Source organism: Melanotaenia boesemani, chromosome 17 (assembly GCF_017639745.1).
Source record: "Melanotaenia boesemani isolate fMelBoe1 chromosome 17, fMelBoe1.pri, whole genome shotgun sequence".
Taxonomy (NCBI): domain Eukaryota; kingdom Metazoa; phylum Chordata; class Actinopteri; order Atheriniformes; family Melanotaeniidae; genus Melanotaenia; species Melanotaenia boesemani.
This window is the reverse complement of record NC_055698.1, coordinates 19,442,680-19,470,308: the sequence shown is the minus strand read 5'-3', so window position 1 is coordinate 19,470,308 and position 27,629 is coordinate 19,442,680. Positions and strand designations below refer to the sequence as shown.

The 27,629-nt window shown below is 37.9% G+C and overlaps 1 protein-coding gene across 13 annotated transcripts in view; it reads left to right on the top strand.

The window, feature by feature from the left end:
• ptk2aa (protein tyrosine kinase 2aa) overlaps positions 1-27,629 on the top strand; it is a 66,674-nt gene that overhangs the window by 15,246 nt on the left and 23,799 nt on the right. For 5 of the 13 annotated variants that reach the window (XM_042011912.1, XM_042011918.1, XM_042011911.1 and 2 more), the window contains exons 1-13: positions 7,134-8,096; positions 9,567-9,811; positions 10,879-11,048; positions 13,250-13,337; positions 13,591-13,670; positions 13,977-14,039; positions 15,624-15,678; positions 21,236-21,376; positions 21,620-21,697; positions 21,838-21,945; positions 24,257-24,374; positions 24,670-24,700; positions 26,195-26,259. In XM_042011912.1, coding sequence (XP_041867846.1) covers positions 7,973-8,096; positions 9,567-9,811; positions 10,879-11,048; positions 13,250-13,337; positions 13,591-13,670; positions 13,977-14,039; positions 15,624-15,678; positions 21,236-21,376; positions 21,620-21,697; positions 21,838-21,945; positions 24,257-24,374; positions 24,670-24,700; positions 26,195-26,259 — 1,366 coding nt within the window. In that variant the 5' untranslated portion in view covers positions 7,134-7,972. Of the gene's footprint in view, positions 1-5,070; positions 5,098-7,132; positions 8,097-9,566; positions 9,812-10,878; positions 11,049-13,249; positions 13,338-13,590; positions 13,671-13,976; positions 14,040-15,623; positions 15,679-21,235; positions 21,377-21,619; positions 21,698-21,837; positions 21,946-24,256; positions 24,375-24,669; positions 24,701-26,194; positions 26,260-27,629 lie in introns of those variants that run through there. The other 8 variants (XM_042011910.1, XM_042011906.1, XM_042011907.1 and 5 more) reach the window with 4 other exon arrangements.

The following is a 27,629-nucleotide window of genomic DNA, read 5'->3' as shown; positions in this document are numbered from 1 at the left end:
TGTCAGCAATGAATGATTTGCATAGAGTGAACCTAATTAAAATATTTGACAGTGTTGACTTGATTTATTGAGAAAAAATAGTTGTTGATTTATTGCTTTGATAAATATGAATTAATTAGAAATGGATGCTTGCTACTTGCAGCCTTAAATTAAACTGTTTCAGCATTTGTCCGAATATAGATCTATATAATTTCAATACAGTAATAATAACTCTATCTATCTATCTATCTATCTATCTATCTATCTATCTATCTATCTCTATCTCTATCTCTCTCTCTCTCTCTCTCTCTCTATATATATATATATATATATATATATATATATATATATATATATATATATATATATATATATAAACCATGTAGGTCTTTGTAGATGCAAAAAATAGTTTAAAGTGCAACTAATTGTGATCAAATGCATTGGAGGGGGTTAACACAGTGTGTTTGCATGAGTGTGTTTCTGTGTGGGGGTTGGGGTGATGCTGAATATATGTGAGGGAGGGTTGAATCATTTTATGTGTCAAATTAGTAGGCTAATCTTTGAATAAAAGTGTTCATCTTCATGTAGTGTCTTGCCTACGTGGCTCAAGGTGTTAGTTTTCAGCATGTCTGTGTGTATGTTGTGTGTGAAAGTTGCTTGTAACCAACAAACCCCTGTGGTGTTTTTGTTTCTAAATAGATTAATCTTGACTCATAATTGATTAAAAAAATCCTGTATTTTTACACATTGCTTTTAAATTCCCTCTCTTATTCACTTATGTAGATGCATAACTACATGTATTGCATCACAAGTTTACCAAAAAAGCTTCTGGTAGAACTCCAAATGTGATATTGAGCCTGATGTTGCCATTAGATGGTTATGAAAATGTAATTGCCTATGAAAATTTTTAATTAAATTCTTTAATCCATGCAGTATATTTCAAAACCTCTGTTAATCTTACTATAATTTATAAAACACTGGGTATCCTAACAACCTCTGGATTGGGGAAAAAAAACCCCGCCATGAAATAAATTTGGTAAATCCTGTTCAGTACAGGATAAGAACCTAATTTGTGAAGGCTGTTATTTTTCTGTAGTTATTTGTGCTTTGTAGAAGGCATTTGCAAGGTTACGTACAAGTCAGCTGGAGTCTATCATCTAACAGCATAAAGCAGAGACGCTAAAGGATATGTGTTTATCAGCCAATCAGAATTAAGGATTCATGTTAATCCTTGCACAGCAGCTCCCCAGTGTTTGGCCTCATGTAAGATAAAAGAAGCATTCAATATTTAATGCTGTACTTGATTTTCCTCTCACCCGCATCTCACACGACATGATTTCACTGCAAGCAAATGCTTTAATCCACAACTGGGACTGTGATTTTTAGCTTGTCATTTTGTAATATTTAAAAAAAAAAAAAAATACTGTGTCATTTAAAATAGTTTGGACGGCTAACTTTATCTCACCAGTTCATTCGTCCTAAATCTGTTGTGTTGAATTATGCATGGTGTATCTGGTTTGAGTGTGATACATTAACATGTGTGCAGCTCCAGTAAGCTGGTTAGCTTTATCGCTGCACCTGAACGATGCATACTTGATTGCTTGTGCCTGCCACAGTGTGTGCGCTTTGGCAGATAAATGCATAAGAGCAGTCAAGCGTTTTCTTGACCTTATGATGCTGTGTGCTTGTAGGACTTATCTGGAGGGGTGTTCATCTTCTCTGTGTATGTGTGATTGGTGTGAGTGTGCATGGCCAAAACATTTTATTTATCCTATGACAGATTTTCAATAATTGCTTAACGTATGCCTGACTGTGAACAATGCACCTGTACTTCCAACTATAGTAGATAAAGTGGAGAACCAAAGTTTAAATATAATTTTATATTATTTTTGTGTTTTTTGCTTTGAAGTGAGAAACACTAACTCGTACAAAACAAATTATGGGTCATTGTCAAAACTGTGCTAAAAACCGCCAAGGACAGTAACAGTTTTTGTGTTTATATGTGACTGGCAGCTGTGTTTGGTCCCTCTAACATTATGCTGTTGCCCTGTAAGACTTCACGCTCCAGTAACAAGTCTTTGTCGAGTGTCTTACACACACGTGCACGCACAAGTGTGTGCAAACTAAGCTTGAAGGTTAACCATTAAGCACAGAGCAATGAGACAGACCAGCTGGAAAAGGAAAAGTTGTTATTTGTGTGGAAGAAGAACGTCTGCTTCTGTTCCTTAAACTAGTTTCATCTGTCACTGTTGTGTTGATCTGTGCACTTCTAACATTGTGTGAAACACACAAGAAAAGTACCTTAATATTTGGAAGAGTTTTGAAAAGCTATGTTAGAACTGGTGGTTGAAAAAAACTAACGCTTTGCAGCTTCTCTGATAATTGTTCTGTGTAATTATAGTTAGTGAAAAACCCCATGGGTAATATGCAGTTATGCACAGCTTAAAGAGATGGTGTTTGCGTGCATCTTCATTTTGGACCTTGCGCAGCAGTTCCCCATGTTATCTGAGTGTTTGTTAGAGCATTTTTCTGTTTTTGGATTTTCAGTGTGTATGGTTACAACAGCTGAGCAGGAGAGGCCACATACTTGTGTTAGTAAAACACAAAAATGACATTGGATAGAAAAACAGCAGGTATATGATTAATATTTGATGGTAGAATTATTGGTGTTATTTGAATTGATAAATTGTGAAAAAATGTCCAAAGAATTTCTTTTAAGATGGCTGAAATATTTAGTCCTGCTCTTCATCTGTTCTCTAATCATGTTTCTCAGACATAAAAAGGCCACTGTCTTCTTTGGTTTTTAGTCTAGACTACAGCAATTCCAATTTGACTGTAGATTTCAGGCTGCATAGCACTTAGCACAGAGACTGAGAAAGACAAATAGAGACAGAATGGAGTTCTGCCAGTGTCCAGGAGACAAATGGTGTCTTGAGGTTTCAGGTCTATTTAGATGTCATTATAGCACTTTAAAACATTCGCTGTCATCACCAGCTGCTCCTAATCAGTTTAATGTGATCCATTTTGGTCACAAAGGATGAAGTTAAGTCATGTGTAGTGGTTGTCATTTGTGTCGTATTTGGTAGGATGATTTATCGCAACTGAGGAAACTGGATTTATTTCTTGGTATACATTACTTACTTAAAGTCTCAGCTTGGCAGTACTTGCATTCTGACTTTACTGCAGAGTACATCAAGTCAAAAGATTCCATTATTTTTTTAGATAATAAAATATAAATGATTATAAGCAGATATAACAAGCACCATAATATTAATGTAGTTATTTTTATACTTTAGCTCATTTAACTTACCAACTTGGCTCAAGCTTGTCACCAACTTGTGTGGTGCTATAAACATAATTTTCTCATAAATTCATTATCTGTACTGCTTTGTCCATTATGGGTCGCGGGTAAGCTGGAACCTATCCCAGCATTTTATCAGGTGAGAGGCAAGGTACACCCTGGACAGGTCACCAGTCCATCACAGTTTATCATAAATTATATGTCCAATTTGAACCTCCTCGCTACAGTTCACATTTTCTACCATTCACACAAAGTCTGTATTTTAACATTTTCATTTTACACTGTGCTGGTAGTACAGCCACCTTAATAACTAGCTACCTTGATAACTTTTGTTATCAAGGTAGCTAGTCTCCATGTTAGTGGAGTGTCTCCCTGCCCTGGATGATGAGTGTGGTGAGGGTGGTGTGAAGGACGTGGCTACAGTCCAATTTTTCGCCACCACTGCGGACCTGTGATCAAGCTGCATCACAGAGCCGTATATAAATGTCGCGCTACATTTTATTGACACAGATTTCAACGTGAAAGCGAAATGTCTTCAGACTAACTTTTTCCAGATAACACCGGGCAGAACATAGCTGCTGGTCCGAGACAAACAATAGATATGGGGATCTGATGGAAAGAAACTAGTCTGTATTACCACACACAAGCTTCAAATTACGTCATCTTTGACAGCCATCTCTGTCATTTAATACAGTGTGTGTATGTGCTTGCTAACCCAGTATTTGTGTATACATGAGGGTGTCTACAGCACTTAGGCACTTATCCTTTTTGACCTCCTACACACAGCTCTATCATTGCCATATTTGAGTTCCCATAAGGCTTCTTTTGGACTTCCTGGAGTCAAAGCTCAGGAGCTGTTTAGTGTTTGTAGTGTAATTTATCACCACATGGACAAATGTATATGATATACTGTATATCTCTTCTAGATGTAGAGGGAGATTGTCACAGATTTTTTCATCTGTTTTAAAGGAAGACAGAATTAAGTCTGTGGTTAGAAAGACTAGTAACTAATATTGCTATTTACGTTCTTAAGGGAGCATATATGGGCTTTTATGAGGATGCTGTGCACACCTGGATGTGTCGTTGCAAAATTTCACTGCCCACTAGAGGCCTGGCATGCACACATCGTTTCTGGTCCTATATGTGTTTTCTTCTGCACATAGTTTTCATTACGCTGTTGTGTAAATGTATTTTTTTCAAAAACGCAAAGGAAACATATTTGCGTTTTGCATGGAAACGTTGTGTAAACAGGGCCTTAGAAGACCTATAAACTCATAAGAAGACAAGTGTGAACGAGTGCAGCCAGAGAAGCTCCGTGTTGCTGTTGGGCTTCACCCTTCAATCAGAGGCTAAAAGGTTAAATCACAGTCTGTGTGACATCCTCATCTAACAGCTGCCAGACCTGAACACTGAACAATAGTGCTGTTCTGTGGCTTTGCCCGCTTTAGCCCCTCTCCCATTCTAAGTACTGAACCATCATATGAGTTGGGGTGAATCATTTTACAATGGAATATCGATTGAAAAAAATCAATCAATATCCCTGTGAAAAGGTGTGTGTGAAAACAGGACATTGATTGATTTTTAATCTATTTAGGCTGGCATAAATTGTGGAGCAGGCCATGATATTCCTCCTACAATTCATTCTTAGTAACTGAATTGTGGACGCCCGCTGTGGGACTTAACTTAATAAGTTGATAATAATGAGTTTAATTTTATTCTGACTTTTTGATTGATTTGTTTAGTTAAACAAACCAGCTTACACCAGTGTTATTTCTCCATTTGTCTTTCAGATATTTCCAGGATTGCCTACTACACAGGTGAGCAGTTGACCCTTGATCACCTTTTACAGCCTGAGACTATTCAGCTGCTTCATTCTTTCATGCATATCATAAAAGGACCTCCATTGCTCCAGAAATTACAGTTTGATATCCAGTTCATTGTCTCTAACTGAACCTTACGCACTTATTAGTTTATTCCCCAGAAGTTATTATAATGTTAACAAGTAATGATTGTGTAATTACCCTGTCAGGACTTGACTGCAACTCATTTAAAGTTATTGGTTGGATTTATTGCTTTTTCACATCTTTAAGATAATTGTGTAGAAGGGAAATTATCTTTGAAATCTATTGAAGTTTTCCATTTGGTTTACATTTATTTAGACAATAAAAAATGGGGACTTCATGCTAATGATACTAGAACTCAGTATAGCTGCTAATGAACAGAATATTTGCACACATTTATGTAAGACATATTTGTGTCTTACAACAAAACTTTGATCTATTTAGAATATCCCTCTGGAGTATGACTTCGCTTTAACAATCGTTGCCACCTGTGAGGAAGTAAGAAAATAACAAAGGAAGAGGAGTTGTTTGGGGAGGAAGTTCTAAGCCACATCAGTGTTTTATTTTGTTGGGTCAACAATATTTAGCTTTTTTCAAGCAAGAAAATTTGAGTGGCTTAAAAATGTAGACCCAACCTTTTATTTACCATTTTAAAAATATTTGATAGTTTTAAAATAAATCAGTTTTTCTCAATTGGTGTAATGAATTTGTCAAATTACTATGTGTTATAAAGACCATGTGATACAGTGCAACGAATCTATTACAGAGCTTTAAAGTGTCAGTAGGTCTTTGACATTGAAATTAAACAAACAGTTTCTTTTGTATTTAGTTCTGACAGCAGCAAAATGTATTTTTTATATTTTTTTTATTACAAGCAGTCAATAATCATGAGTCCACTGTATGTTACACGTTATATATTTGTATTTCTTTATAGTTTTTTTCTCATTTCAGTCTAAACAAAGGTACCTGTTTTTTCCTTTTTTAAAGAATGACACATCAAAGTGACTTCTTACAAATTTGAGTTTTCTTGGCAGCCTAAATTTAAACTGCATTTAGGAGATGGCAAATGTTGTACTTTTACCTTGTACTAAAATAATTACATTCACAAAACAAAAAAATAAGGGAAAGACTTTTGGCTCAGTCCCAAAAGAGCTATTCCCATTCAGGGCTACATCCGGCCCTCTGACAAAAACCTTTCAATAGTCCACACACACACACACACTAATGCATGCATGCACACACACACTTCACATACCCCCCTGCTCCCACCACATTTTCATGACAATGGCCAAGGTCTGAGATGGACCACAAATTATAGGAAACCGACACGTGCACACACACATGCAGACACACATTAAAATGACTGCTCTGTTTTGTCGCCTGCATTGCAAGCTGCTTGAAGATTTTTCATGTTTTTGTAAGTGTCTGGTCAGTAGTTGATTGAGGCTTGTTCAGTTTCAGCTCATCCATGTGTTCAATGGGCATTTATATATCCATGAAAAGTACATGTTATCTGGTTTGCATTAACCCAGAGTGTCAAATTGTACTGACTCAGATTAGATAAAAGAAAATCATTGGTTGAGTGGATGTGATTGTGCTGTATAAAGTGTGATTGATTGATACTCTGTGGTTTGGAAATGGATTGGTTGTTTGCCGCTGCTAGTTTGTCTGCTTGATACAACCAGAACATTTGTGTTGGTAAACAAAACCAAAACAAACTCTTTCTCTTCCTTTCAATTCTTATTATATTAATTTTGTTTTGGCTTCTATCTAAAGTGAATTTAAAAGGTGCTTTTGTGTTTTCAGAATATTTCTTAAGGACCCTATTTAGTTGTATTGATGCTAGTTCAAGATAAGATAAGGGTTGTTACGAAATCGACTTCAGAAGCAGATGTGGGAGGAGTTTTTTTTGTTGAATGGGGAGCACAGGATTAGCATATTAATACTAGCTCCTCCTGCTCCTTCAACAGCCCTCTTCTGAGCTCCCTCATTCCCCACTCAACTTTCTTTCAGTTTTATTGCTCTGTCCTCCTTTTCCTCACATTCACCCTGAAACAATTGCTACATTTCTCTCCGTCCCTCTGTCTCTGCTTGCTTTGTTTAAACGGCTTAATCTGTCCACTTTCTGTTTCCAAGAGAAGAAGATAACTGTTTTTTTTCTTACTGAGTGCAGTAATTGCCCCTTCTTGTCTGTAACCACTAACATGAAGTTTCTTTGGATTGGCACTATACAAGCTGGATTTGACTTTAAGCTTTTACTGGAGGAGTATTTCTCGTACCAACAAAGGGACTCAGCTGAGTGAAATAACCCAAATTCTCTCCTGAGCGACAGTTGCTCAATACCTCCTTGTCAACTCTGTAACTATGGAGTACAGGCATGAAGCAGAACTTGGGCAAGAAACAAACTCTACGTTTTCATCAGAGAGAGGCTGATGAGGAACACCGCATAAGTGGGCTGAAAAAGACGAAGAGAGAAGCTTGTGGATGACAGTAACTTTATGTCGCTGGGATGTTTTCTTTTGTCTTGCAGAACTTTGGATAACAGGAAAAGAATAAACGAACACGCTTTTGCAAAGCAGAAACTCTGCAGAGGATGTTTACTTTTTACGTTTTCTTTCCTGATGTGTTGTTCTGGAGGATTTTCACTTTCCAAACAGAGTGGGCTTTTTGTGGATTTTACCACTTTTGAAATAATAGTTTGCAAACAGACATTTTTCTTTGTGCTGTTTGGAAACAGTGCACGTCTTCCTATCTGTGTGTTTGGATTATGTAAGAGTTTCATTGCTGTTGTGTCTGGATTTTGGTCTGTTTATTTATTTGACTTCTCTACACAAGAAGTTCACTATTTGTGATGCGAGGCTGTGAAGCAGCTAGTTGTCTGTCTGTCCTCGCTGCAGACAGACACAGGGTGGGACAGACATGCCTTTCCATGGCTACTAGTGGCTGTAGCCCTTTCCCCGTGTGTTGGGACAGAGGTATGAAAGAAATGCCCTTTATGTACACACACAGAAACACACACTAGCATGAAACCACTCTTCACAATGTGACATCTGACTCCATGGGAACTGAGTTGGTATATTGCCAAAGCTACCAATGCTATGCAGAGGTTATACAATTGTATATGTGTGTGTGTGTGTAAGAGAGAAAAAGTAAAGTATACTGATATATTGACAAGTGTTAGTACTACTCGACACTGGCAGAGTAACCCAGGAGCACTTTTTGTTTCCTGCCTATAATATATCTCTCAACAGCTTTATAGTCCTTCCATTGAGTTATGTCTGTGTGTGTGTCTGCACACACTCTCCCCACCCCTCTCAGGTGTAGGTACCTGGTAGACCATATCCATTTTCTTTTAATGGACGGGAGAGAAGGAGCACAGGAAGGAAGGCCAGCAGAAAAATGAAACCTGCAGCCGATCATATGATCTTTCTCCATTTTTATGTAGACAACATCACACACATGCATTTGTCATGCTCATACTCCACGCTGACATGATGAAGGTAATTCTTTTTGAACCTTTCCAGATAAAGTTGCAGGAAGTGAGTTAATGTCAGAACTTCTCATTCAGGAAGAAATGGCAGCATATGGTGCATTGTCTTCTCTGCGTTAAAGACACGGGTGCTTACATAATGAGCCTTGACCCTGACTCTGCTTTTCTCTTTATTTCTCTCTCTGATATCTTATTGTTCATTGTATTTTATCTTGCCAAAGAACAACACGTGAAGAATAGATACTTGCTGTACAAAGTTTGTGTAAAGAAGGACAGGAAAGTGCTGGGAGGAAAATGGGAGTGAGGGGGATTCAAATGCGCAATATCAGAGGTGTGACAGTCTGTTACCAACAGCAGAGACAAAAGGAAAGTCACTGCATTGTACAAACAAGGTCTTACGGGAAGATTTAATGGTGACTGTTTGTTGTTTTAGAAATTACTCAAGTATTCATTTAAACACAAATGCCAAAACTGAGCTTGTTTCCGTTCCTCCAGTGTAATGGTTTCCAGTAACTGGACGAACTGTAAATACCCTTTTTCTCCAGTTGTTCCATAAACTTTTTTTTTTTGCAAATTGACTTTAAATGACAGTGGACATTATGTGTATCCTGACTATTTCTACTTTAGATCCTAAATAAGTTATTACAAAATGACAATCACACCAAGTTAGGTTGAGTTATTAACATTTTTTGGTCATTAAGATCAGTCTTGCACCAATTTATACTCAAATATTTTTGGATAGTTACTACTGAGGTACTCAATTACCTCTGGTAGGGAATCACCATCAGAAAATAATCAACCATTTAATATAAATCATTATAAAATTAAACACCTATATTGAACATCATAGAATAATTTAAGTTGAGGAATTTATTTTCACCTTCTTTGATTAAACTGATTCGTCCTACTTTTTTGTATTAACTTCCGATCTTCTCTCCTCTGCTCATCTCCTCAGAATATGACAGACACCTAGCAGCGGCAGTGTCAGCAGGGAAAACCATGGCGACAGCCTACCTGGAACCCAACCTGAATAATGCCTTTCTAGAAGGTGCCAAATCACGGCTGAGTGGAGGTGGATCGGACCGAACCATGGCTGGCTCCGTGGACAGGGTTCTGAAAGTCTTCCACCACTTTGAGACAAACACTGAGCACAGCTTTTGGTCGTCCAATATCAGATACGGAGATGCAACTGATGTCAGGGTAAGAATACGCATGTTTATTTTGTCTGCATGTCAGATTTTTCTTTTTTGTTGTTGTGGCATAAGAATTATTAGCTGAGCAGATGGGTGAAAGATTAAAGGGAAAAACCTTAACCCCTCACTTAATCTAAATAAAAAAAAAACTGTGAGACTTATTTATTTTATTTGTATTGTATTTAGTTTTTTTCTCCATTTTAATTAGATTAAGCACATCTGGTGGCGCATGGTGGCCAAAAAAGCTTATTCACACTGAGACTTGGTAGCCTTTCTCTGCTAGAACTGAACAGAACAAACTTTGTTGTGATGACAAATGGTGTTCATAACTGTCACCAAGCTTGATATGTAACACTTGACTCAGTAGTAGCATTAAAGGTGACTTTTTTTGCTGTTTGTCCTCAGCTCAAGGTCCTAACTGTCAGCTCTAATAAAGGACACTCAGCACAAAGAGTGCTTGCTTGCAATCTAAGGGGTTCATATTTTTATGTTTGTGTGTACCAGTGTAGTTTTATTCAGCAGTGCACTTTTAGACCCAGCCGTGACACTGAAACTCCCTAGCACAGCTCAAATTGTTAATGGTCATACAGGATATGTCAGTGAATCTCCTCTGCACTCTTCTCCTTTCAGCCTTCTCATCGTCAGTATCTAGGTCAGACCCCCCTAGCGTTTTACATTGCAACACACACGGTTCTGTGAGCATTATTATGGGTGTATGATGTCTGCCAACTTGTTTGGGTGGGAACGTCATGTTAAATTGCTTGAAGTCACCTGCACCCATGCACACACATAAATGCATCCAAAGAGTGATGCCCTCTCAGATCCGATGAAAAATGCCAGCTGTTGACACAGTTATGTGAAGCAGACTAAATCCTTCTTTCCCGCCCACTATGCTTCTGTGTTAGTTTATTAAACCTAAACTGATGTGCATGTGTTAGACTGGTTAATGGACAGTTCTACTGTTGGCAAATGGGGAAAAGATTTAACATTTCTGCTTAGTTTACCCCTAGAGACCAACCAAAAGAGAGTCTGATTTTCAGTTTGTGCCTTATTTTTATTCCTCTTTGACTGCAGGGAATAATCCAGAAGATTCTGGACATCCACAAAGTGCGCTGGACTTTGTGTTTCGGCCTTCGTCTCAGTAGCAGCCAATCCAGAGACCAAGTGCACTGGCTGCACCCAGATATGGGCGTGTCCCATATCAGAGAGAAATATGAACAAGCGTGGCCAAATGAAGAGTGGAGGTAACACAAGTCAAGTGTGTCTGTCCATTTGAAAGTCACTCTGCTGTTTGGATGGTTGTCATTAAGCAACACTGATGTAGCAATGATTATATCAGTTTTGAAATATAAATTATGTGTTCAGTGCCACCGCATCAAGTTGTAAAGCAGCAAGAAGATGACAGTTGTGACAAAGAGGCGCTACATTACTGAAGAGAATGTTCAGTAACTACAACATTAAATCCAAAAAGTTGGGATTCTGTGTAAAATATAAATAAAAATAGAAGGCAATGATTTCCAAATATCAAAACCCATATTTTTTTTTCCTCAAACAACATATCAGATGTTAAAACTGAGACTTTTTACCTTTTCATGGAAAACATTAGCTATGTAGCATCCCATCTTTTTCAGCAACTGTCTGTAAACACCTGGGAAGTGAGGAAACCAGTTGCTGGAGGTTTTGGAGACAACTGTTGTCCCATTCTTATGTGATGCTGGATTTTAGCTGCTTAACAGTTCTGGGTATTCTTTGCCAGATTTTTTATTTTCATGATGCTTTCTTCTGGTCAGAGGTCTGGACTGCAGGCAGTCATCACCCAGACTGTCTTCCTGTAAAGCCATGCTGTTGTAATGGATGCAGTATGTGGTTTAGCTTGAGACCTTGCCAGGCCTTCCCTGAAACAGATAACGTCTGGATGGGAGCAGATGTTGCTCTTTTCAGCATTGATAGTACCTTTACAGATGTGTAGGCTGCCAAAGACACTAATGTACTGCAATAGTGCCGTCTGAGAGCCTGACGGCGATGAGCATCAAGTTTTAATCGATAGCTTTATTCTCTCCGTGCAGAGATTTTTTTAATTTCTCTGAATGTTTTCATGCAGGGCTTAAAATATTCCAGCACCATGTTGGAGTTTATAGCACAGATTGGTACGATTGAGCAGAGACGTTGAGGAATAGATGTAAACGTTAAATAAAACTATGATGGAGGATGGAGGGTAAATGGTTATTATGAAGCCTGGTTTTTTCTGGCTGTCTGCTGGTGGGAGTGTGCTCACCTGTGTGTGGACGCGCATGTGTCTTTGAACATCACATGCAGGCGGAGGAGAATAGTGAACGCGCGACCTTGTAGAGTCAGAAAGGACGTGCCATCACTTAAATAGGTAAATCACATCAGGCTGATTAGTTTTTAAACACCGGTGTTGAGCGTGGATGAATAAACGTTCAGAGGCGCAGCCTGATGTTGCTGAAGTTAGCGTCTGATGTCTGATTAAAAAAGTCGATTCCAATATATTTGGCCACAATAGATCAGGTCCTGCTAAAACAAACTACAAGACTTTGTTCCAAGCTGGACTAAATTATTCTACAGAGCATGAAGATTTGTTAACACACAGTTCAGTTCCTGATTTGAAAAACCTTTATTCATGAAAATGCATATAAGACCCATTTATTTATTTCTGTTTTGTGTGCACCTAGACCATCTGGGGTCAGTTCCAGAAAGCTGTTTGACATGACTTATTTATCCTTGTAAATTTAGTCACTTCCCTAAACAGCCAGCATCAGCATTCTGCCATATTGTGCTCCAAAGTAGCTGCTGTGATTTATTTCAAACAGCGTCATAAAATATTTTGTGACCCGTCTGTCCTTTGAGGAAGCAAAGCCTTGTGTGTGCAGCAGTGTGTGTGTGCCGGCTGGGTAGTTTGGATGTATATATGACCTTTTATTGTGGTAGTGTTGGTGCTAATGCTATTGTGAGGAGGAGACCTTCTGCACTGTGGACATAAAGAACAAAAAACAACCAGATGTTGGCTTTGTCTGACTAAGTCAACAACCCTTTTTGGGTTTGCGTCAGTCTCTAATAAACAAATTTGCAGTCCCTGGTCTGTCTCAAATCCACTTTGTTGTACTTCTGCTCACCCGGATAATCTTGTGTTCATAAACTCTGTTTGCCTTTTGCAACTTTGATCATTTCCTCTCCTCTACACTGACATACTACTTTTGTAGTATTCATGAAACTGGACCATATCTTAATCTACAATATTAATAACAGCCAGATGGCACATGTAAAGTATTTAGAGCAAAGCTGGTAGCTATTTAATGTGCAAGTGCTCGATATCCTAAAATTCCATTTTTAGTTGGCATCTTTTGTGCTATTTAAAGTAGGTAAAGATGTTTGTAAAGCTTTGTAAAGAATTCTGACTTTCCCTGTTGGGTTTTTTTCTCTGTAGATATGAGTTAAAGATCAGGTATCTACCAAAGGGCTTTGTGCAGCAGTTTACAGAAGACAAACCTACTCTCAACTATTTCTACCACCAGGTATACACACAAACAGACACACAGAAGCATTCAGACACTCTTTTTATGCCAGCCGTCAGCGCTGAGACATATGGCGGTACTGGAAGACCATGCCTTCTTGTCTTTGGATAATTTAGGTCAGTAGGACCCCGTGCTTTTTTTTTTTTCCTATTTTTCCATGTAAGATAGATGGTGTGCCATTTGGGATGTAAAACATGTTTGTCATGTCATGTTTTGATGAACTTTTATCTGTGGTGTGTATTTGTGTCTACAGGTAAAGCATGACTACATGACACAAATTGGGGATCAGGTTGAACAAGATGTAGCTCTCAAGCTGGGTTGTCTAGAAATCAGGTAAAACATGCTCACAGAGCTTCGTGATGATTTGATTTATTTCTTTACATTGTTTTGAGCTGTTTTACTCTTCCCCGTGTTAAGTTTCTTTGCAGTTACACTAATAGCCCATGCCTGCATTAGTCAATATTTGCTATTCATCATTTGAAGCAGTAAGCATTTCTTTTTCAGAAACAGTTTTATCTGTTCCACCTGACAGTAGGGTAAAATGATTTTAGTAAAAGAAGCTAACATTTATTATCTATGGTGGTGTCAGAGTATCTGCAGACTAGCTTATTCTCTGTGTCCCACTTGTTTCATTTCCAGGAGGTTCTTCAAAGAGATGAGAGGGAACGCTCTGGACAAGAAGTCCAACTATGAACTACTGGAGTAAGTATTCTTTATGAGCAGCAAACAGCATAGGTACATATCAGTGTGTCTCATCTCTTCCACTCCGACTCCCAGCCTTTCCATCATAGCAATCCCTTTTAATCACATCTCCACTCCCTTTATCTGAAAGCATGATTTTCTAACTGTAATTAGGGTACAAATATCAGAAATGCAACACACTATTAGCTTTTGATACATGCTTCCTATGTTTGCCTTAACTAGAAGCCTGGATAGTTAGAAACCAATCGAGTAGTTTAAAGTTGTTAAGCGTGTGGGATCACTCAATCTGCACGTGTATTGATATTGCTGTCCAGTAAAGGCAATGATTTAACTGATTTGATGTGTTAAAGAGAACATTGAAAAACAGTTGTATGCGCTTCTGTTTTGTCCATATGTTGTCCCACTTTTGTCTCTTTGAAAAGCGATGGCTAATGAACAATTAACAAAAGGTCTAAATGAGGCTTGGCTCTAACTTGGGGTCTGACTCTAATGAGCTACCCTTTTCCATTGAAGTCTTTCTGACCATCAGCCTAACAAGCTCTCCATTTAACTGAGAAGAATGCCCACTGTATTGCCTCCAATATTACTATGTCTCATTGTGTTCTCTCAGTCATTCTCTCACATTCTCCTGTTTTTTTCTGCTCCACTTGTTTTTTTTTCTCGAACTTCCTTTCCATATTTCTGTTGATTAGAAAAATATGTCATGTCATTCATATTTTAAGGCAGAGAAAGGATAGAGGGAAAGTGCTGTTAGGCCTTTAATGCAGCAACATTTGACATTTGAGGATAAAGGGGTGCTGGACTCTTGCTAAATATTTAAAGTCAGAAATTTCCAATTTTATCTTTGGGAAAGATGGCTGTAGTTGGTCCACACTTAAAGGTAACCTGTTGGATTTCAGTCGCAGTGATTGTTGTAGTTTGGAAACCAGTACCAGTGTTTAATCAGTGCATGTTCCCTGACATCAGCTTTTTTTGTGGTTACTGTTACAGACGTGGCTTGATTTTAGTAAAGACAACCCTTTTACTGTCAAACTGCTACACAACACCAAATGAAGTGATTCACATCCTTTCTTCACGTCACACACAGTCAGCAAATTTGATTGATTTGAGATGTGACCTTTGTTGGAAAACAGAGGCAGAAAAGATGATGTAACCTCACAGCCTTTTATTTGCTCTCTCCTCACTCTTCTCCTCCCCCTGCACTCATCTTTTCCTCAGAGGAATATGAGTCATTAGTTTGCTTCCTGTTATAGCTCTGCACATCTTTCTTTGTCTCTGTGGTTTCCCTTTTTCTAATCCTCCTTGCTTCCCTCCATCTCCTTTTTTGTTTTTTGTGTTTTTCTTTTACTCTTAGGAGAAGATGAGTAAAGCCCTTTAGTCAGCACTTACTCATAGTTTTCTGTTTCTATTCAGTTGCCTGTTTGTCTAACTGTATCTGTCTGAAGCTGTTGTAATATCTCAGGACAGAGAAAGTAGTCTGCTGAGATCAGATAAAAAGTAAACTGCTCGCCAATTAACATTCCTTGATGTAATTACGGCATGATAAAAATTCTGATCTTTATCCTTGTTTCTCTTTTCTTGCAGGAAAGATGTTGGTTTAAGGCGTTTTTTCCCAAAAGAATTGTTGGACTCAGTCAAGGTAAGATGATGAATTTTTATGGAGAGAGGTGGAACTAAGAGTATTGTTCCTAAAATTAATCAAACAAGCACTACATTCTCCTGCTTTTGAATTATTAGTAGAAGAAACAGCTCAAAATGTGTTGCCATGGCTTGACTGGCAGATGGAAAGTAATGCAGTTTACTAATGTTAAGCTGCAGCACTGGTCAAGCAACCAGTGAGGGTTAGATGAATGCAGAAGAAGCAGGAGAAAGAATGCCTTGTCCAATGTCCATACTGAGTGTGGTGAATGAGATTTTCAGCAGTGAAGATCTCCTTTTATGTGTCTCATTCCCATCCTACAATTCACCTATATACATAGTTGGTAAAACTAATAATGAAATGCTGTTACGACCCCACTTCAGTCAGGGAACAGAAGGAAGTAAAATTAAAACCAAGATAATCTTATTAAGGTAAAAGTATTATTGATCAATGCAAGCCAAGGTCTAAAATAAAAAAATACGCACAATCTAAAAAAAGTCAGGAGAGGTTAACAAACCACAACATTCAACTCAAGACCCAAAGAAATAACTACAAACTACAAAATAACTACACCACGTTTGTGTGCAATCAGTGCCTCTCAGCGTGAGTCTCTGGCTATGATTGTACATCTGTGTCAAACACAAGGTTATGGTTCCTATAAAGAACAGTAGGTGGAGGACTACACCCAAGTTAAACATGAAAGTGCTGAAGTTCCTAGAGCAAAGCTAGAGTTTCTTTCTCAGTTGTAGAGTAGTTGAGCTGCTTTTGGTTAAAATGAAAAAAGTAGCACATGAGATAACAGATATGTCATTCCCTTCCTGAAGCAGGACAGCACCAGTCCCCATAGCATAGTTCCCATGGCGTCAACTTTCATCTTAAAGCTTCTAGTCAGGTGACAGTGTCCTTTGCAAAGTCACGCTTAACTAGATTTGAAGTGACATTTTGAACATTTGTTTCAGGACTGCCAGATCTTCTTCCCATGAGGAGGTATAAACAATAAGGTCATCCAAGTACACACTACAGTTAGACATCCCCGAGAAAAGAGTGTTAGTGAAAGTTGGTATCTTGATCGGTTCGGCGAGAGGCCAAATACAGAAAATAATTTGGTTAGGGATTTAACAAGTGCACCAGAAGTATTTACACAATAGGATAGTTTAAGGGTCGTGTACAACAGCACAGACCAGAGTAAACAGAAACTGATTCTGTGCAGAGTAAAGGACCAAGTCTTTAATGACATTCTTGAATGTCTCTTCCACTACAGGAATAGGATGAAGGAGACCATGAAGAATAGGTTGGTTAGGCTTACAAGTTAACTGACAAATGTGACAAGTACCAGGGCTGCACCAGCATTTAACCCATGCCAGTAAAAATATTTAAGATTAAGCTGATGGTTCTTTGTAATGCCCAAATGTCTTTGACTTTTGTGCACTAAGGTCAAAATCTGTTATAGCAAAGGATATGGTACTACTAACTACATTCCAGTCAGAATTAGGAGTTTTCACAGAACACTGCATGTACTGGGATTTATTGGTCAAAGTAGAAGTTTCAGCCAGGACACTAGCTTTTTCAACATTTACTACACTTGAAAAACACTTTTACAGCTTTGGGTCTGTCTTCAAATCTGCACTGAGGCCTGCTTAAGAAACTGGGAGAGAGAAATCAACAGAGGTCTGCAGTGCATCCCAGTCTTCTGCATTGGGGGTAGCAGAAACCTTGATCGCTCCCTCATGGATGCAGAATTGATCTGCTGTACTAAGAGAAAGTAGAGACTTCTGTAAAACAGACTGCGTTCTAAATTGTACTTGAAGTTTTCCATTTTTATGGATGGGAAGTTTTTTTTTTACAGGGAAGTGTTAACTGAGTATAAATACCCCTAAAAAACTCAAATTTACTGCACTCAACCTTAATTATTCAGGCAATTCCATCAATTCAGTCACCTTTAGAATAAAAACTTTATATCTGGGAAATGTTTGGTTGTGTGTGGGTTTCTGTGGCTGTCTTCTTGAATGACAAGTAGTGTTTTGTGTCAATGATAAATTTACGGCACGTGTTTATGGGAAGGATCTTGGTGTGTGTGAGTGTGGGTGTGTGAGTTTTAAAGGCACAGTGACCCGAAAAGGTCTTGATGTCAGCAGGCGGGCAGACAGATGCTCTGCAGAGGGAGGGAATTTGTAATTACGTATTTTTATTGTGTGTGTGAGAGGCCCTTAGGTCATGGTTAAACCCACTTTCTCATTTCAACAATGAGGAGGGAGGGGGAGGTTTTTCTCCCCCCCCTCACCCCCAAACTCTGTTTATCAGCTGCCCACTTTAGTTCCTCTTCTCTCTTTTTCTCTTTTTTTTCAACAAACATTTAATATTTTTTCTCCTATTAACACTATTTATAAGCATGAGGATGTGTACGGACATTAAAGATGCTGTTAGATGGAAGACTGAAGCCATTCACACATTTTTTTACAGACTTGAAAAAAAGTTTATAAAGAAAGTAAATTCTTAAAATCTAAAGTTAGATCCTAAAAACAAAAAATATTTAACTGACATCACATAAGATGAAGAAAAGAAGCAAATCCAGAGATCTAACAAGCTGGAGCAAGAAAATGTAGATTTGTGGGTCATTGAAATGTTTAAAAAGTTTAATAACTAAATAATGATTTGTAGTTGTGGAAATTCAACTAATTGAATGACCTACTAAAAATTTCTGCTTTAATGCATCACATCATATTATTAGTATTGAATTTCTGCTGCTCTCTCTTTAGCACACATGTACACGTATGTGTGAATGTGTGTGTGTGTGTGTGTGAGTGTGAGCACAGCTGTCATTTATGTTTCTGTTGTTCACTCTAGTGAAAGAGAACGGTAGTCATTTAATGAGATTATTTTCCCTCAATGGACTCTACTTAGACACACACACACACACACACACACACACACACACACACACACACACACACACACACACACACACAAACCCAGAGCAGATGGCGTTGGTAGTAAACAGTGACTGATGTTAGCTGTTAAAAAGAGCAGAGTCTGTTCATTGATATTGACGGGCCCGGGCAGCAGGTCTAGTGAAACTGACCTTTGCAGATCAAAGTTTGAACCAGCCCCGTCTTGATTTGACATCTTGTCTCGCTTGTCAGATGAATGGCATTTTGAAATACTGTCATACTAAATTAAAGAGGACCAATTATGCTTCTTCTTTTTTTTTATATACTGATGAACCACAATGTCAAAACTTGATATTGAAGAAGTTTCCCATCACACGTCCAAAACAGCTCCCATATGTCAGAGCTTAAGGTGTCTGGCTCAAAGCCATTGGCTATTTTGGATCATTTTAGAACATAAGTTGGGATAGATTGAGTTTGTGCCAGCACTTCTCTTGAATGTTTTATCAGACTGTGATCTAGGTAGTTTCGAAGCTTGGTTTACATAATTTAGTTGTGTTCCTTGAGCTATTTTTTGTCATGGAGGGGCAGTGAGCATTGGGGGTGCTGTGTTAAGAATGATGACATGGGCAACAAGAAGCCAATATGATAACAGATTTGACACACCTTTCTCAACTTCCCAGCACAAGGAATGTTAGCAGTGAGTCCAAAGTGAATGAGAAGGGAGATGGTTAAAGTCTGAAACATGAATATGTTCATCCTCCCTGACTGTAAGCTGTTGAACATTAGCTTCATCGTGCCACCTAAAGAGATCAGGAGGGCGACCCTTGGTAATCTGGAGACAAAGGAGAGTGAAGGGCCATTAGCAAGGCTCATTTATATATAACCCTTTTACACATTTTCTTCCTCTAAAAAGGTTTTAATGGTGGAAGTTTTTCCTTGATTTTGTTTCAAAATTGATTTGCTTTTTAACCAGAGATTAAATGTCATTACTAAAAGTAGAGGGATTCTCTTAATGAAGATACAATGAGAGCCTTGCGGTTAAAGAATATGACATTTTTTCTCAATTATTTAATTGCTATTATCAATGGAAGCACAATAGAAACACATAGATGGGTCATGATAGTGTCACTCACTTCACCTGTCAGCACTTCTAATGCTGTGGCTGTGAGTTGTGTTGTGTGCAAGTGACCGTTATAGTTATCCTGAGAGGGTTAATTGTGTTAAAGTTTAGCAGCTGCTTAATGAACCCAAACTAAGAGCATAACTTCAGTCAACTCAAATATGACACTATAAAGGAAACCAGTCCAGTAACACACAAGCATGATGTTCTCATTGGTGTCAAATAATTGTGATTTTTTTTTTTCTTAAGTGACCTTGTTGCATTTTTAAAGGGAGGATGAAAGCCAGTTGCAGTATTTCCTCCCAGGAAGGGTGGACAGTTTGAATCTACAATACAGGGCTGCAGCTGGCTGCTTGTGTGTGTGTGTGTGTGTGTGTGTGTGTATGTGAGAGTGTGTTTTCCTGGTGGAATTCTAGGAATTAAAACAGCGATCCTATCTGGAATATGAACACACAAACACGCGCATTTTTTTTTTAGAATCATAAGACAATAATGGCATCTGTCCTTGTTGACATGTATGCGCAGAGGGACATGTGTGCATGTGTGTGTGTCTGTAGATTTGTTGATTCCCTTGGGCTTAAGATGTAGACAGCTGGCAGCAGGGCTCTGTGAGGCTGAAATTAAATTGAGGTATTATTGCTTCTACACTATTTACAATTGAAAAGTAAAAAAATGGGATGGATAAAGAGCAGCTCAACACATTAGGTAGCAGAAAAAATGTAAAACTTAAAGCCATCATGTGAATTATTCTGTCATTAAAATGGTTTATTGGTGCTCATCAGGCCATCTTAGGTTGATTTGTCAGCTGCAGTCAATAAATCAATACAATTGCTACTTTATTGTCATAATTGTGCTTATTAAACTGCACAAAATATCATATTGTACTGTCCATTGTAGATATTTGATATTTGCATGCCTTTTTCTATAGCCTAGTCCATACTCAAGTAAAGCTTCTTTAATCTTTCCCTTAAGCTACGTAAGTTGGGACATGTGCATGTTTAACACTGAGTGTAAACTACATTAGACTGTATGCATTTGTGTGTGATGTCCATCTTTATTTCAAGTGATAAGTATAACAGAGAGGATTGTAAATGACAGAATAATGTTCCTAGAAGGATTTTCCTTCACATCTGTCGACTTTGTGGTGACATAAAAAACCTTTAATAAAAAAAAATTAGGTCAGCTGTGCCGTTTGCTCTAAAAAGCTGTGTATCATATGTGCAGTGTAATGAAATACAACTTTAAACTAGTAGCGAATGAGCTGACTCTTTGATGTTTAATTGAATAACAAACAGTCTTTGTTAAGGTATTGATCTGAACTGAGAATGAAGCACAGAATCTGTTTAACTGGAAACAGAGTGGACTGTTAGTCAATCAATGTCTTTTAGTGCTTGTCATTGTGCATCCACTTACATGCACAAAACACACACACCTCCCACATCCTCTTCCTTCTATTAGGTACAGATCTTTTGCATCATTAGCTAGATGACATTTTTAAAAGGTTTTTTTTTTTGGTCTGATTTTCCCTCCCTATTCTCCTTCTATTCAGGCTAAAACTCTTCGTAAGCTGATTCAGCAGACATTCAAGCAAGTAGCCAATCTCAACGACGAGCAGTGCATCCTGAAGTTCTTAGAGATACTTGCACCAATCCACCGCTATGACAAAGAGTTCTTCAAGTGTGCCCTTGGTGTAGGTTTTCTCCATTCTTTGCATTACTCTGCTGCTGATACTTAGTGTGCCTTGATGTGCTGAGAAAGCTCTTGTTAACTGTGTGAGGTTGACCCCTTTTGGTGGCGGCAGGTCCTACATGCATGTGCTATGTGATACATTCCTCTATGTGACTCATCCTTCTCTGCATCTCACCTTGTTTATTTTTCTCTTACGTTGTCTTTTTGCTTGCGCTCATCTCGTATCTCATCTTCTCTTTAACAGTCCAGTTGGGTGATCCAGGTAGAGTTGGCCATCGGGCCAGAAGAAGGCATCAGTTACCTCACTGACAAGGGCTCTACAGTGAGTTTTTTTTTGTTTTTTTTTTTATGAAACATGCATTAAAGCTGATCTGTAAATTAATCTTTTAATGATCAGTGAGTGATAGAAAAATGGCATGTTTATTAAGATGGTTTACTTTTAAATCTTTTATATGTCTTCAGCCCACACATCTAGCAAACTTTAACCAAGTCCAGTCCATCCAGTACTCAGCTATGGAGGAGAAGGACAGAAAAGGCATGCTACAGCTGAATGTAGCTGGTGCTCCCGAGGTAAAACTACAACATTATCTTTCTGAAAAACCATGGCTTTTGGCATTTCATCTGATGTCATTTTTTATTTCTATTGTTTTGTGTCATCTATTCTCATAGTAATAAGTAGATTTTTTATTTTAGCTCGGATCCAAACAGGGTGCAGGAGTAACAGCAGGGCTCCAGACTAACTTTATTTACAAGGAACACAGTGGTCCCTAACTTAAATTTTTAGGACTGCAAGCAGAAAATTTAGGGGCGCACACTGAAAACGCCTTGCATAGCAAATATTCACATTTCCTCACATTTTCACTGTATTAGTAATAAATACTTGAGCAATGAGTTCAGAAATTACTATGTTTACAATTCACATGGTTTTGTGCAGCAGTTGACACAACATAAAATCAAATAAGATTTGCTGATTTGATTTTATTTTCACTTTGTAGTCGAAACAGAATGGCAGCTTTGTCCCCCATCATCTCCCACAGGGCATGGTATAACTCGCCCATGTGGTTCCTGGCAATAAACAGCTTCAGTGACTTATACTCCAGACACTGTTCCCAACTCCTCAGTAACAACAGTAACTATTGGCTGTCCTAAAAGTCGCTAGAAGTCGCTATTAGCATAATCAGCCTAGTACATATAGTTGTAATGGATGCTGCTATAAAGAGGGATGTAGTGGGAAAGGGAAAAATTGATAAAAAGGAAACCTAAAAATGTTTACAACAGCAAAAATAAAGAAATAAAATAAAATAATTCTGTCAATATTTTCTTTATTTTTTAGTTCAGTTTTTTTTTTAAGTGTATTTTGTTTTTGTTTTTTAAATTAGGAGTCTGGAACATGTCACACTACTTTTAACTTTTTAAATATTTTTTGTCCACACTCTTCATTAATAGCCATTACTATATGATGGTAAGCCAGCGCAGGATCATCCAGTAGCAGCTTTGAATGTTTCATTTTCAGCCTGATCATGAAACAGAGGTGAACGTCGTCTGCTCTGAATGCAGCTGTGTGCTGCTGTGTGAGGACCAAGCCTCGTATGAGTACTTTTGGACGGGGGAAGGGTCTACGCAGTACCTGCTCCTCATTGGGAAGAATAAACTACGTTCATTCACGTCAGTCTCCAAAAGTCTCCAATAATACCAGAAAAAGTCGCTAGATTTGTCGTTAGTCGCTTTCTTTTAAAAAGTCGTTAGAGGGGTCTGACAAAGTCACTCAGCTGGCAACACTGAGGAATGATATATTCCTGCAAGACCCGTCTCTTTCCACACATAAGCCAGTCAGTCACATAAGTCCGGCACTGTTGTTTGTTCCCACTCACACACACATTGACTGTTGTCTTCTTCGTTGGTGTTCTTCTCCTTTTCTCGTATTGAAGTTTGTTTGAGTCGGCAAACCAGCAGCTAATTTGCGCATTACTGTGAATTACTGGGCGGAAGAGGGTAGCAGAAGTTTGTTAGCGACAAAATAAATTAAGTTATAACTACTACAAGAAAAAGACCGGCAAATGTATTGGTCGCCATTGTGTGAGTAGATGAAAAATTCACTCGCACTGCCTCACATTTTAGTCTCAAAATGCGAGCATTTGGTTGCAGTCTGGAGCCCTGAACAGTCAATTTTGCAGTTTCCCTCTGGGATCATTAAAATATTAAAGTATTATGAAGGTATTAATATATTTTTAAAGAGACACTACAGAGACCATTACTGGGCAGCCACAGCTCCAGAAATAATATACACATATTAGATGTTACCATGCCATCAAATGAGTCCGAAACACAGTTTTAAGTTTGATAAGTAATGGAGCATGTCTTTATTTAATTTAATTTCAATTAATGATAACAGTCCAAAGATATTTAACCATACAAGGCTGTGGTTAGTTTGTGCATTTTCGATGGCCTTATAAAGTAAAACTTAATATGTAAATACAGACATAGGCCCTGAAGTTACTGACACCTAGACGCTTTCTATAAAAATATTCACAGTTCTGGCTGCACTATTATTTTTACAATATGAAGCAGAATATTATGAAATAAGCAGAATATTTAAAGGTATACCACTATTTGAGGTGGACACAGGAATGAACTAGTACTTAGTATTTAGAAACTACCCAATGCTTTTTTTAATTTAATTGATACATATATATATTCTTTTCTTTTTTAACCCACTGCGCAAACGCAACTGCTATGTGGAATAGAGGCATTTTCCCTCACATCAGGGGAACCTGGAAACCTCACAGGGTTCTTATATATTAATTGTGTGTGTGTATCTTGTTGAGATAACAGCTCTCTGTAACAGGCCTGCTGCTGTTTGCATGTGTTTGTGTCTGTGCAGCCTCTCACAGTTACCACAGCATCTCTCACCATGGCAGAGAACTTAGCCGACTTGATTGACGGCTACTGTCGGCTCGTCTCCACGCAAACCCACTCCTTCATCATCAGAGTTCAGAAAGGTACAATGTCAAGTTGTTATTAACAGCAGACAGGGACAAACGAGTCACTTAAGTAGCAATATTTACTAAAATAAAAGATTCTTTTATTGATCAATTGAGCTAATTAATTAGCTCAGTTATTATTGTTGGTGCTGTTTTTGTAACTGCTTTGCCTTTATGGTGTACATTCTAGTTTTACTTTCCTGTTGTTGAGATGAACATTGTCCTTTTCATGTTTAGTAACTCTGTTTTTTCTGTTGAAGTGTGTAAGAAAAAATTATTGGTTGTGAGTTTGTGTTTGTTTTTTTTCCTCTAGAGGGAGAGAGAGCTCTGCCTTCTATCCCAAAGTAAGTACATGACTTTTTCAACCCACCAAAGCTTATAAACCAGCACACTTCTGAGCTGTAAATTAAAAAGTGATTTTTTTGTACTATATATATATTTTATTTATTTATTTATTTATAGAAATGTTGTATGATAGCAGTGTTGTACAATAGCAAAGTAAATACTTAACATCACAGGTCAGGTTTTGCATTTTATTTTGCATTTATCATAACAAAAAGAAGTCGTTCAGCCACTGGTCGTGTTCTTTAGAGCCTGTTTTCACTTCTGCTTCAAAATCAACCACCTCATTATCTGAGGAGTCCCTGACATCAGAGTTATTCTGAAAATGAAAAGGGCCATTATTTTTTCCCTACTTGAAAAGAAGTCTACAGAGGATGTACATGATGGGACTTTCATGGTACTATCAGTTCTTAAACTACTATTTCTACATAATCAGTTTTAATAATCACAATCAATTTGTCTAATACTAAATTCTAAGAAGACACAAGTTCCTGTTTTTCCAGATAAAGGTAATCAGACATTTCTACTTGGAAATCATGCAAGTATTTATAAAGTGGAACGTTGATTCTTCATCATGCAGCTTTTTACCAGTAAAAGGAGCAAATTGCAAATAATTCAAAATAAAATAGAAGTCTGTATGAAATAATGTGAATTATAATATTTATTGTTGTTTTCACATTTCAGCCACTTTATAAAACATACTTCATATCACACCATTTGTAAATATTTTATGAGGAAAAACAAATCAAAGAAGGGATTTATCAGAGCACCATATGTGCTGTAGATTATGAAATATACACACTCTGTTTAATTATTTGTGTGCAGTCTTTCCTTAAGAATGAATCATCCTTTTGTTCTCATTTTACACCCAGTTGTGTTGCTAATCTGTTGCCTAACATCCTAATTAGCTGTGAGACATTCCCCTTTCTTGAAACGTGTTACTTTTATGTTGAGATCATGTTGTAATATTGTAACAAAGAGAGTATTTAATCTTATTATAATAATTATTGTTTATTTTAGTTAGTTAGTGTGTTTTTATTAGTGTGCCTATATTTCACTGGCAGTTTCTTCCCCTTTATTTTTACCCCCCTTCTTAAATGAATTTAGACAGTAACAGTTTTATTTACTTTGTCAACTCAAATTTCTCCCTCACGCATGTGTCTCTGGTCAAATAAGGAGATAAGTTAAGAGGCCAAATATTTTCCACTTAGGGTTTTTAAACAGTGCTAGTCTCCACCTCTCACGCTTTTCCTGTTGTGGGCTGTGATGTAAAGATAGTGGTAGAGCTCAGCTGACACACAAAAAGGAACAACTGCAAAGTAAGGAGCATGATAAAAACCATATGAATTAGACTACAGATGGTTAATTTTTTCCATTTTAGAGAAATGTCTGTGAATATGTGAGCATGCGAATTTTTCTGCTGTTAGATGTATTTTAAAGATCTCACGCGTTAATAATTGGTTGAACTATCTTGTCCTTTTTCTCCGTATTACTAGACTTTCTAATAATGAGAAAAAGCTAGAAGCAGTCAGAAGTGGAGTACGAGCAATCTCCGTATCAGGTAAGATACAACAATAGTCATGCAAACTGACTCTCCAAACGACAGGTTTAAGAGCAAGAGAACCAAAGTCAACATCTGTTTTTGTTCTTCTTGATGAAACTGCTTTTCTTTCTCTGTCGTCCCATCCTCTTTGTTCCAGCTGTCTTTTGTTTACGTCCTCCCCCCCTCGTCTTTCTCACATCTCTGTCTGTGCTCACTCATATCCATTCACTCTTCTTTTTTCCTCTCACACTGTGGTCCTTCTGCCCTGCCCGATTGGCTGAAGATATAGTGACATCGACACCTCCTAAGCCAACCAAGGCGCGGCGTTTCCTCCTCCCATTTGTCTTCTGTTCTGATTCACCACCCAATGGTATCCTGGGCTCTTATTGGACAGTTAGTAGAGGAGCATGTCCACAAAATTGTGATGTGGCGGAGTCGAATTCCTGTTTGACCATTGCGGTTATGGTCTATTGCGGTCTTCTGCTTAAAGGAGACACAAACTGTATAGAGTATTTGCAAAGGAAATAACCCACATTAATTATGGAAAGCATATAAAAATAAGTGGATATTTATGTGCCATTTAGTTTCCTTGATTGACTAATTGTACACTCAAAATCTGTTAAGTCTGTTTTGGAAAAGTTTTTAAAACTTTCTGCCTCTTTTATGTTTAATTGAAAAGGTTTTGTGATTTAAACCTTTTCATCCGCTCCACCACAATGAGCCTTCATTTTTGAAGTGTGGTCTTTTGTACTAAACTGTCTTGTACTGAACTGACTCCTTACCCCCCTTGCTATGCTTGCTATGATTTCAGCATTACATAATTTGACCATAACATTAGGTCACGTGTAGTCATGAAAATGTAGCAACATAAAAAAAAAAGTTATGGACGAAATTTGATGAAATTTCCAGGAAATCTCAGAAATGGAATGAGGAACAAAAGATTAGATTTTGGGGATGATCCTGGATCCAGGAATTTTTAAAGGATCCTTTATTATGGGGCGATAGGGATAATTTTGCCATTAGAGCTTCCAGCTTACTCAAAAATAATGGGCACAATCATTGGCAAAGAAGAATTTACAATGGCTTCTAGTGCTTCTAGTTCCCTTTGCTACAGTCGTCTGTTCTGAAAGATTAAAGTGGTTAACGGTTTGCTCTGTACATTTCCTGCTGCTGAGGCCACGTTTGGTTATTTTTAATCATTGTGTCAAGTTTCTTTAAGGTTCGCTTAAAGAGATTTTTTGAGTGCAGTCAAGCAGCTAAACTGTACCACCGAGGTTCTGCAGCTTTGAAAAGCTCTATGAGAATAATTGATTGCTTTGCAAATGGCTGTTACTGGATGTTGTGTCTCTTCATCTTTATTTATGGTTGTTTGTCAGCTGGTGACTTTG